This window comes from Mustelus asterias, chromosome 14, assembly GCF_964213995.1.
Source record: "Mustelus asterias chromosome 14, sMusAst1.hap1.1, whole genome shotgun sequence".
NCBI lineage: Eukaryota > Metazoa > Chordata > Chondrichthyes > Carcharhiniformes > Triakidae > Mustelus > Mustelus asterias.
The window spans coordinates 54433566-54446382 of NC_135814.1; the positions used below are offsets into that span (position 1 = coordinate 54433566).

The 12817-nt window shown below is 40.6% G+C and overlaps 1 protein-coding gene across 3 annotated transcripts in view; it reads right to left on the minus strand.

Moving 5' to 3' along the window:
- Positions 1–12817, minus strand: part of ppp1r9ala (protein phosphatase 1 regulatory subunit 9A-like A) — a 104641-nt gene that overhangs the window by 43565 nt on the left and 48259 nt on the right. For all 3 annotated transcript variants that reach the window (XM_078228398.1, XM_078228396.1, XM_078228397.1), the window contains exons 4-7: positions 11153–11273; positions 7470–7574; positions 3960–4098; positions 3425–3568 (exon numbers count right to left, since the gene is read on the minus strand). In XM_078228398.1, the coding sequence (XP_078084524.1) occupies positions 3425–3568; positions 3960–4098; positions 7470–7574; positions 11153–11273 (509 nt within the window). The remainder of the gene's footprint in view (positions 1–3424; positions 3569–3959; positions 4099–7469; positions 7575–11152; positions 11274–12817) is intronic.

The following is a 12817-nucleotide window of genomic DNA, read 5'->3' on the forward strand; positions in this document are numbered from 1 at the left end:
CACTGAGAATGAAGGAACTTTAAAAAAATCTTTTCAAAAATTTACTCAAATACAAAAAATAAACTAAAAATAAGTAGAAGTGAAGAAGCTGAAGGCAACATATTATTCCATTATTATAACAAAATGTTTATCAATGGATCATTGGAAAGTACCTTAAGATTGCAACGGTCATAACTGAGAATCAATTCAAAATAATAAGCAATTACTTCACGGAAGCATTCACGAGAGAAAACTTTAGTTTTCTACCCATCATGATAGATTTCACAACCAAATTTAATAACTAACATCATTTGCATGGAGGTCATTGACAGACTCTAGACCAATAAATTTAGTACAGGTGGTACTTACATAACAGTTCAAAAATTGCTCAGCCAAAGCATTCAACGGGTTGTTAGGCTGCACAAAAAACTAAGTCCATTGCCAGAAGCCTCTAAAACAATTCAGTATTTTCTGCAGTGTCTACAAACACTTAGAAATTGTGTAAAGCTAGCAAAATATCTGTCCAAACTTTTTACAGTTTTAAAAAGCAGCTGAGCAGCCCTTTAGGCGTCACTGGAAAAGTTGCCTCCTAATTGTACCCATCCCTGATTTGTGGACCAAAGCAACAAATGGTAGTACCATCTGGGCAGGTGCGAAAGTAGCACCTGGAGAGCCTGAGTCATCTGACCCTAGTTAGCACGTACAAGTTTTAGATGAGGGCTCCAGTCACCTGGATCAGGTACACACAAAATTAGGATGGATGGGTAAGTCAGCTCCTCTATATGCTATTTTCATGCCGCTAACACCCTGTATTGCAATTTAGCAAACAGTAAATCAGAGTTAGTTCAAGCACAGGATGTTCTCTAGAGTAAATGCTGAGCAGCTCGATGAAAAATAGACAATATTGTCATTACTGGTGGGAAGCTGTAATAACAATTTGAACAGTCAATTTTGTTATAAATGGAATAAATGAACACAAAAATGTGACAACAGGAAATGCATGTAAATGCAAAGTTTTAATACAATTTATCTGATTTTTAAAGATTGCTGCTTTTTGACACTCTGATGTTTAAATATAACAATGCTTAACAGCATTGCAAATTATAAGTCAGTGAATATGGTCACTCTCTTACTTGCCTTTGTTTTGCAGTTCTTATCTTATCTCTCCACTTTGACTTCTGTCTATTTCTCTCACTTGGTCTATTTGTTTCTATTTGACTTATTATTCTTTCCTTTCAGATGGGAGGTGGTGGGTGCCATGGCAGATAAAGGAGCCATCAATGGCTGTAAACTACATTTGAAGCAAAGATTGCAGGGAAAATGTGACCCATCGCAGCTCTCCCCAGATAGCTGTATTCCCTTTCACTCCCATTGTGCCCTAATCTCCTTCCTACCCCATCACCAATCGCATCTTGACCCCTCACCCTTTGAATCACAATTTCTTTTCAGCTGTAATTCACCTCACACATATTTCATTCCCAATCCCACTTGCTACCTCCAAGGGCCCATCTGCCTCAGCCAAATTGCCCACTCCCCTGCTTTGTTTCCTTCGAGGTTTGTTTGCTTTCAAAATTCAATTGTTTTTCTCTTAAAAAAAAAATTAGACTGAGAAACTGCCTTTCTAACATTCACATTCTCTCACATGCGTTATAAAAATTAGAGTCTGAGGTATAAGCCATTGGCTATTCTAGCTTAGTAGAACATGGTTTCAATTTTTTAAAATAGAACTAGCATTATAAGACCTGCTTTCTGCTGTTAACCTTGTCTATCAGTCTCTACATAATTAATCTTTCTCCTTCGCTTTCTAAAATTTAATCACAAACTAAAACACATATTGATAAGTACATTTGTGATGTTTTTCAAAATAACATTCCATTTAAACATTACGTTAGTAAAGTTTTTGGGTTTTTTTCTTTCAATTTTTCAAATAATTTTGAAATACTTGATTAGAAACTATTGGAAGGCAAGGGAAACAAATACCTCAGTACAACTAATGACGGGTGCAAAAAACATCTTCATAACTTAGGTATGGTTCACTCATTCAGACTACACAACTGAAATTGAACTCAGCTGCAGACAAGAGGGGCAATTCTCCCAAAAAATTCCAAGTGTCGAATTCGTGTAAAAACTGGTGTAAATCCCGCTGGTTTTTCCAGCAGGTGTTTCAAGATGAATCTCCCATACTCTCTGCACTGCAGAGTGCACTAACATAAATCAGTCCAAAAATCAGTCGGCGGGGTCAATTCCCACTGGAGAGGCCGGCAGCATAGCGTTGAGTGAGCCACTGTGCATGTGTCAATCTGTCACAGTAGAGATTGGCGCATGCGCATGAGATAAAATTAATTATCGACTCGGGAATTTATAACAGGAATGAAATAGTAAAGGGCATGATTTATAGTTTGGACTGGCCCTCCAACCCCCCCATGGCCCGATCGCTGGCCCCCGAACATACCCAGGCCAGCCTCAACCACTGTCCCCCACAGCCTCGATCTCCCAATTCCTTCCCTCACCCCCGCCCATATCCCCACCCCGATGGTCAGCCCCAATCGGTGGCTCCCTCCCTCCCTCTGTCATTCAGCCAAAATGCAGAATGGCAGCAGAAACCCCCACCGATCGTTCCCCAGAGGCCCTGCTCCCCATTAGGCCCCACTCCCTTGGCATTGCCCTATGCCGTTCAGCAGTGCCAAGGTGCCCCTGAGCACTGGCACTTTGCCCCTCAGGCAGTGCCAGGGGCCAGGCTGGCACTGCAAATGTAGCAATGCCCAGTGAGCACTGCACCTGTGCCTGACCTCAATCCTCTGGAGGATCTCGATGGCCTCCCCTTCACTCCAATGGGGTTGGGTCACCAGCTCCCCGCAAGTGGGGAGTTATACTAACCCTGCAAGAGTAAACCACTCCTGGCGGGGATGAAGAAGCTAGCAGGTCTGGAGATTTCAGTCCCGGACCCGTTAATGTGATTTAAATTAGAATCTGCATACATTATGCAGTTCCTCACCGATTTCTGGCAGCGTCGGAAATTTGGCGCTCAGAGACTCGCGGAGGCCGTGGCACCCAGCGGGAAGCCCACGAAACAGTCTCCACTCCAGTCTCTCAGCCCACTGCACAACAAAAGCAACGCGGTGGGATGGGAGAATCGCTCCCATAAACTTCAAGCTTACGTTTTTGAGACAGGCGGAGGCCTTAAAGTGAAATCTTTAATAAAGTTGCTAAAAGACACAAAGAATAATTCAATGTACGAATTAATCATGTTTTTGTGAAATAGGCATAACAAATAGATATAGTCCATCTCCTCAGAAAACAAAATCAAAGTGTCCATAGTAAATGCGAATATTGTATTTACATCATTTCGATGAATCATCAAGTAGTGGCAGCATAATGATGTGGAAGATCTGATCCCTAATGTTTCATAGTGGAAAACGTGAAAGACTAAATGCAATATCCTTACCTCTTTCAGCTTAAGAGCAAGTGGTGAATCCATGTCTGACGTTAAATCTAGATTTTCATTTTTAGGTAGCTGAGAAGCTTCAACTGTCCCTCCAGCTCCAACGTCGTTTGTAGTGTTTATTTCATCTTCGGGAAACTCTTCAGACTAAAAAATCAAAGTGATAAATGGTTAAAATGCCAAGCAACCTCAAATGACGACTATTCACTAGGTAAATGGTCATGTTAAATGTTGACTTTTCAATAAAAGTACTCTTGTTTATCTTCCTTAAATATTTAACAGTAATAAATGTATATGTATTAGCTTTCTGCATGCTATTACTTTCAATGACAATATTCCATTAGCATGAACACAGATTCAAGCAAGCACAGTTAACTGTTTGCATGGGAGTTTCATCCTGGCTAAAATCTTCAAGACAAAATTATTCTGTGGTTTAAGTTCATACTAATAGCTCTGGTTAAATAACATTGAGCAAACAGCAGCAAGGAGATCAAACTCAGTTTCACATGCACACAGATAAGAAGGTGAATCATCTAACCTGCTCATTATCACTTGTACTATATCGAGTACACTGCTGTTCCAAGAGTGCCTCCTGGCATCTTTCCTGTTCTAATGTTTCACTGATCAGTCGGGCAACCTCACTCTGTTCTCCAGGTTTTTCTCGACCAATTCGGAATCTATATAAACATTTTCACAGTTCATTGCTTATATCTTTGATTTTTCACATATTTTGTAACAGATTTGCTTTTCTCCTCCATGATACATTAAGAATAGATGTAATCCTCTTTAGATATCAAAGTGGCTCCAGAAGACTTGGGAATTACAAAGGTTACAGTCTAGTTTAGTTTAGCCTCAGTAGTAGGAAGCTTTAAGAAACAATTAATAGTCACTTGGATAAGTGTGCATTAATTAAGGAAAGCCAGCACGGATTTGTTAAATGCAAATCATGTTTAATTGACATGATTTACTTTTTTTTGAGGTAAAGAGACGAGGTCCACAAGGGTAACGTGATTGATAAGCTGCCTTTGAATTTCTAAAAGATGTTTGATAAAGTGCCACAAAACAGGCTCGTCAGCAAAGTTGAAGTTCACAGAGTAAAAGGGCAGTGGCAGCATGGATACAAAATTGGCTGAGTGACAGGAAAAAGAGAATAGTGATAAACAGTTGTTTTTCAGACTGAAGCAAGGTATATAGTGGGGTGCCCCAGGGGTCAGTAATAGGACTACTGCTTTTCTTGATGTATATTAATGACTCAGGCTTGGTTGTACAGGGAATTTAAAACCTCAGATGACAAAAACACTTGTAGTACAGTGAACAGCGAGGAGGATGGCATTAGACTTCAAGAGGACATATACAGGCTGGTGGGATGGACTGACACATAGCAGATGAAATTTAAACAGAGAAGTGCAAAGTCTTTTTGGTAGAAAGAATGAGCTAATGGATGTAATTCTGAAGGGGATGCAGGAACAGAGAAACTCAGCGATATATGTGCATAAATCATTGATGGTGGCAGAACAAGCTGAGAAAGTGGTTTAAAAGCACTTGGAATCCTGAGCAGTACAAAAGCAAGAAGATTATGATGAACCGTTATACAACATTGTCTCAACTGGGGTTGTGACCCTAATTTTGGGCACCTTACTTTAGGAAGAACATGGAGGTTTTAAAGACGATATTGAAAAGATTTATGAGAATGGTTCTGGGTTGAGGGACTTCAGCTATGTGGAGAGACTGGGGTTGTTCTCCTAAGAGGAAATTGAGGACAGATTTGATGAAGTTGTTCAAATTCATGAGGGGTCTAGACAGAGTAGGTACAGGGAAATTGTTCCCTTTTAGCAGAAAGGTCAAAAATCAGAAGATACAGATTTCAACTGATTGACAAAAGAGCTAAAGGTGATGAAAGGAAAAAACTTCTTTCTTCAGCGAACAGAACTTCTGGAATACAGTGCCTAAAAAGATTCAATCATAGCTTTCAAAGGGTCATCAAATATAGACCCGAAGGGAAAACAAAACTGCAGAGCAATGGTAGAGGGACTTGCTAAATTGGGTCTTACAGGGAACCGGACATTGAGACAATGGGCCTAATGATCCTCTTCTGTGTTGTTACCATTATAAATAAGATCACACATAATATTTAACCACTCTATAGCACAGCATATTAGTCTGTAGAGTGTAAAGGAGGAGAAGCACCTCTGACTCTTTGGAGTGGCTCATCCTGTCTTGGTCCTCAGCTTCATCCAGTTCTCATCTATGTTACCAAGCAATTGTTAGCCTACAACTTACTATAATCAAATTAGCTAATTATATTATAATCAAATAATAATATAATTAGCTCACCCGCACTATAATCAAATTCATATGGAAGTTATATTCATCATCTACCTATTATGTCATCCATCATCTACTTGTCACAAGTCCTGTGGAGATTGGTGAGCAACGTAACAGTAGGTGTGGATTTACTGGGTGCTGTAGCTGCAAACTTGCATACAGTTGGCTCAGCCATCAGGCACTTTTCACTGGAAGCAGCAGTGAAACTCAGCAGGCCTGAGCTACTGAGCAGCCCATTTTACGCATGATGCCTACTAAAACATCTGCACAACTGTCTGTTGCAAGCTCAGAGATGCAAGGCACTAGGCCGAATCGGAAGCAGACAAATTTCAGTTATACTCAGATTACAAAGATCGAAGAGTTCTACAATGCTCTGAATTCTGTCAGCGGACTCCAGTCTTCCAGTTCATCACCAGTCCTCGGTGTTGATGAGTCACTACTGCTCAAAACAAATCCACAAAAGGGTAGGCATGGTGGCAGAGTGGTTAGTACTGCTGCCCCACTGTGGGGAGTTTGTATGTTCTCTCCGTGTCTGCATGGGTATCCTCAAGTTGCTCCAGTTTCCTCCCACCATCCATAGATGCGCAGGTTAGGTGGACTGGCCAAGATAAATTTGCAAGGTTACGGGATAGGGCAGAGGGAGGGCCTGGGTGAAATGCTCTTTCGGAGAATCGATGCAGACTCGATGGGCCAGTGGCCTTTTTCTGCATTGGAGGGATCCTGTGATTCTTAACTACATCCTCAAATGGCGTTCACCAATCAGAGAAGCAATCAAAAGGTTGCCTAAGTCACCATCCATTGCTCTCTCGATGACCTGCCCCAGCTTTTAGAAATGACTAATGTAATCAAATACCTGTCTAGTGGCAAAGCTCCAGGAGCTGATGCTATCCTAGCTAAGGTATACAAGGTGCAGGTGCAAATCAAGATAATCACTGAACTATTTTCATCTATGTCGGAGCAAGGAACCATCCCACAAGAATACAATGATGCCTCCATTGTCTACCAGCTAAAATGGAAAGAAACTGACCAATCTTGTGACATTTACAAAGGAATTCACTCTTCTCCATGGCAAAACCTTTGCCAGAATCTTTCCAAACTGCTTAGTGCAACATCTCGGTCTGCTGTCAGAGATTTAGGGTGTTTCAGAAAAGGTTGAGGACCCACTGATGTGGCATTTGCAGTTAGACAACTCCTGCAACAGAACCTTCCAAGTGCAGATCAACCTTAACAGTTACCTACTGGAACCCTAACAAATACCCTAAATGGTGAACAGGGTCATCTTCACCACAAAGGACGAACAAGACTGTAGTACATATTGATGTAATTGCATTGCCCACAATAAGTCTATTTTTGAAAGAAGGAAATGCAATGTCTAATGAAAGGAAGTCCAGTTACTATTTTTTGCTATTTAGGTTTTATTTATTGGCCTCTAGCATTCTGAAGTCACTTGTAAGGTTTGGCTAAAATAAGATAAAACTGGAACAACTTATTATGACCGTTGCTTTTAGTGGGAGAAAACAAATGCAATAATGTAACGAAAAGGCAATTAAACAGATAAAGGAAGATTAAATGGTATTGACATGAAAATACTGAGTGATGTCCACTCTCCAAATTTATCCAGGCACTTGTAACATACAAACATATCCATGTTAAATCTATAAATGAAAAGTCATCAATGGTGTACAAATGATGTTATTGCTAAATTTCAATTATTACCACTTACCTAACCATACCTTTAGTGTTCTTCAATACAGTAGCTGCAAAGATTTGTGTGACACCAACCAAACTAACACCATCTACTTCAACTATCTGATCATTTACTTGGATTCTGCAATAAAACAAGAACACATATACTTATGTTCTATGACACATTATATTTCAACTTACATGTAAATTTCAAGCAGCTCTAATGAGTAAGCTACAGACACTGATACCATGCCAGTATGATTCTCCAAAATGAGGCAGGTTTCCTCAAATATTTTAAGCTTCTCAAATTGTATGAGTTTTCACTTATCATCTCTTTGAAAATTGATCCTGCAGTTTTAGACACTCAGATTACATTGCTGTATTAAAGTGCATCACACTCCAATCTGAGTTGCAACAAGAAAATTATAAAATGTTAAGAATTATGAAAATATCCCAAACAAAATGGAAGGTAGTAAATGACATCTGTAATGTGGAAATTGATGTGGATACATTAAAAGGATCACATTTTAATGTCAATTATAATTAAGAAGCATCAATGAAAGATAATGGAATGTGCTCCAGCAATACAATCCAGCAACACTGAGGTAATATGGGCTGAAGTTAGAAATAGGAAAGGAGCGGTCACGTTGTTAGGAGTTTACTATAGGCCCCCAAATAGTAATAGAGATGTGGAGGAAGAAATTGCTAAGCAGATTATGGATATGTGTGGGGGTCACAGGGTAGTTGTCATGGGGGACTTTAACTTTCCAAATATTGATTGGAATCTTTGTAGGTCAAATAGTTCGGACGGGGCAGTTTTTGTGCGGTGTGTGCAGGAGGGTTTCCTGACACAATATGTGGATAGGCCGACAAGAGGTGAGGCCACATTGGATTTGGTACTGGGAAATGAACCGGGCCAAGTGTTAGATTTGGTTGTGGGAGAGCACTTTGGAGATAGTGACCACAATTCGGTGTCTTTTGTTATTGCAATGGAGAGGGATAGGGCCGTACGGCAGGGTAAGGTTTACAATTGGGGGAGAGGTAATTATGGTGCGATTAGGCAAGAATTAGGAGGCATAAGATGGGAACAGAAACTGTCACGGAAAGGCACTAATGAAAAGTGGAACTTTTTCAAGGAACAAATACTGTGTGTCCTTGATAGGTATGTCCCTGTCAGGCAGGGAGGAAATGGCCGAGTGAGGGAACCATGGTTCACAAAAGAGGTGGAATGTCTTGTGAAAAGGAAGAGGGAAGCTTATGTAAGGATGAGGAAACAAGGTTCAGATGGCTCGATTGAGGGTTACAAGTTAGCAAGGAATGAGCTGAAAAAGGGGCTTAGGAGAGCTAGAAGGGGACATGAGAAGTCCTTGGCGGGTCGGATCAAGGAAAACCCCAAGACCTTTTACTCTTATGTGAGGAATAAAAGAATGACCAGGGTGAGGTTAGGGCCAGTCAAGGACAGTAGTGGGAACTTGTGTATGGAGTCAGTAGAGATAGGCGAGGTGATGAATGAATACTTTTCTTCAGTGTTCACCAAGGAGAGGGGCCATGTTTTTGAGGAAGAGAAGGTGTTACAGGCTAATAGGCTGGAGGAAATAGATGTTCGGAGGGAGGATGTATTGGCAGTTTTGAATAAACTGAAGGTCGATAAGTCCCCTGGGCCTGATGAAATATATCCTAGGATTCTTTGGGAGGCAAAGGATGAGATTGCAGAGCCTTTGGCTTTGATCTTTGGGTCCTCACTGTCCATGGGGATGGTGCCAGAGGACTGGAGAGTGGCGAATGTTGTTCCTCTGTTTAAGAAAGGGAATAGAAATGACCCTGGTAATTATAGACCGGTTAGTCTTACTTCGGTGGTTGGTAAATTGATGGAAAAGGTCCTTGGGGATGGGATTTACGACCATTTAGAAAGATGCGGATTAATCCGGGATAGTCAGCACGGATTCGTGAAGGGCAAGTCGTGCCTCACAAATTTGATTGAATTTTTTGAGGAGGTAACTAAGTGTGTTGATGAAAGTAGGGCAGTTGATGTCATATACATGGATTTTAGTAAGGCGTTTGATAAGGTCCCCCATGGTCGGCTTATGATGAAAGTGAGGAGGTGTGGGATAGAGGGAAAGTTGGCCAATTGGATAGGTAACTGGCTATCTGATCGAAGACAGAGGGTGGTGGTGGATGGAAAATTTTCAGACTGGAGGCAGGTTGCTAGCGGAGTGCCACAGGGATCAGTGCTTGGTCCTCTGCTCTTTGTGATTTTTATTAATGACTTAGAGGAGGGGACTGAAGGGTGGATCAGCAAATTTGCTGATGACACCAAGATTGGTGGAGTAGTGGATGAGGTAGAGGGCTGATGTAGGCTGCAAAGAGATATAGATAGGATGCAAAGCTGGGCTGAAAAATGGCAAATGGAGTTTAACCCTGATAAATGTGAGGTGATTCATTTTGGTAGGACTAATTTAAATGTGGATTACAGGGTCAAAGGTAGAGTTCTGAAGACTGTGGAGGAACAGAGAGATCTTGGGGTCCATATCCACAGATCTCTAAAGGTTGCCACTCAAGTGGATAGAGCTGTGAAGAAGGCCTATAGTGTGTTAACTTTTATTAACAGGGGGTTGGAGTTTAAGAGCCGTGGGGTTATGCTGCAACTGTACAGGACCTTGGTGAGACCACATTTGGAATATTGTGTGCAGTTCTGGTCACCTCACTATAAGAAGGATGTGGAAGCGCTGGAAAGAGTGCAGAGGAGATTTACCAGGATGCTGCCTGGTTTGGAGGGTAGGTCTTATGAGGAAAGGTTGAGGGAGCTAGGGCTGTTCTCTCTGGAACGGAGGAGGCTGAGGGGAGACTTAATAGAGGTTTATAAAATGATGAAGGGGATAGATAGAGTGAACGTTCAAAGACTATTTCCTCGGGTGGATGGAGCTATTACAAGGGGGCATAACTATAGGGTTCGTGGTGGGAGATACAGGAAGGATATCAGAGGTAGGTTCTTTACGCAGAGCGTGGTTGGGGTGTGGAATGGACTGCCTGCAGTGATAGTGGAGTCAGACACTTTAGGAACATTTAAGCGGTTATTGGATAGGCACATGGAGCACACCAGGATGATAGGGAGTGGGATATCTTGATCTTGGTTTCAGATAAAGCTCGGCACAACATTGTGGGCCGAAGGGCCTGTTCTGTGCTGTACTGTTCTATGTTTCTAATACAACACAGCAAAAACAGTATATACATTTAGAATTCTTTTGCAAGGGATGATTAAAATGAGAATCCCTTTTTAGCTTTAATTAAACTTCTGTTGGAAAGAAAAAAAAATATTACAATGACAGATTTGCAACATTTAAATGAGGCTGGAATAAATTTAACAATTGCTGCATGATTTTTACTCTTCCATATATCAACTTCTCTAAAGTAGTTACCTTTTATGCAAGTTTATACAGGGATATACAAATTTACTAGTCTCATCTTCAAAAATAATATGCAAATTTAAGATAAACAGGATAATCGTTTATGAAAAAACTAGAAAACAGAAGAGTAAGTCAGTCAAAAGGTATAACGTTATAAAAACTGAACTTTTGCATCAATTGTAAAAAACGGACATGATTTATTCTTAATTTACTAATATTGTTTCATTGATGGTACAACATCTATGGCCTTTATGTTCTTATAAATTCAAATGCAGAAACCACATATAATAGTGAAATTAATTGGCTGACATCTTACCGTTTGTCTCTATAGGCTGCTCCACCTTCAGTGATAGTCTTCACAAAAATCCCCAGCTTTTCAAGTCCTTGATCTGCTCCAACGCCCATTCCAATAATGCTTATTCCAAGACCACCTTCACCTAATATTCAGGTAATTTTATGAACAGCATTCATTTGTTGTAAATCAATGCAACACCCATTTACTTAGCCTCTTTAAAGTAGTGAATGTGCTTCAAAAAGGGTGGGTGACAGTCAGAAATCAGGATGCAGTGGGGAATGTGTTAGGTATTGGTGCTTAAGCCAATATCAAAGAAATCAGGGCAAGTTATTTAGATTCTTAAGCCTGTTTTATCATTCAGTTGATATCATGACTGATCTTGGACCTGAGCCCATATGCCCATCATTGTCCCTTATCCCGTAGATTTTAGTTAAGGTATTCTCATAAGAACTAGGAGCAGGAATAAGCAATTCAGTCCCTCAAACCTACTCCAGCATTAAATACAATTATGGCTAGTCTCATCTCGGCCTCAACTTCACTTTCCTGCCCGTTCACCATAGGCCTTTAAACCATTAATAATTAAAAATCCGTCCATCTCTTCTTGCCCCTAAGCAGATTAAACCAATTCTGTACCACATTAAATTTATGTTTAAACTATTCTTCAGTCATTAACTGATATCTGCTCTGACGAAGGGTCATCTCAACGCAAAACGTTGGCTCTATTCTCTCTCAACAAATGCTGTCAGACCTGCTGAGATTTTCCAGCACTTCCTCTTTGTAACAGACTGTAGACAGAGTATCTCATCCCATTAAAATCAGCCTTACCTAAATTTAGAATGTGAGCAGCTGTTCCACATTCCTTCCTTTCTGTGACAATACTCTGCCTTTAAGAAATATATTTTAATCATGTTTCTTTGCAAGGTGTTTTAGCAGTCCCTGGGATTTTGTCAGAGCTGTGTTGTCTGCAACCAGTGTTCTTCACTGTTATTGAAGCAGTGTTACTGACATCATGTTGGTTTTAATCTGAACTATTTCAGTGTTCTGTTGTTTCAATGTTCCCCTGGGTTGGCAGAGTAGAGCTTGATTGAGAGTGATTGACAAGTCAGGTCATATGGCTTGGGACAACTATGTTTTCACAGAGAAGTCCAGTTTTAGTTTTGTTTTTCAGAAGCTGCTTGGAGCAGAGAGGGACAGCAGCGTTTTCCCCCTCTCTGGAGTTGGAGGTTTTGCTGCCTCAATGTTGCTGTTTTAGATGCTGCTTTTGAGTTAAGAGAGAGCAGTCTCTCTCTTTTCTCCTTTCTGAAGTCTAGAGACTGGAAGCTGCCAGAGACTGGGTTTACCTGCCTGAGGTTTTGCTGTTTTGAGGACATATCCTTCTCTGAAAAATGCTGGCTTGGATTTCTGTGCATAGGTGTTATAAAGCTGGAAATCCAGCATCATGGGAGCATACTTGCATTTGCACTAACTAATTCTGAATAAGGTTGTACGTCTGTGGGATATTGTTTTAAATTGGAACAACAGAGATAGCTCGCTATTAAGAGTTATACTCTGTCATGTTAGAGTCTTGTAATTGGTAAAAATTATGCTAATTCTTTTTATTATATTCTAACTGTGATCTTAAATAAACTTTGTTTGATAAAAGCTTCCTAGTGGGTTTCTTAGACCATAGCTGCAGTGATGCTCTCC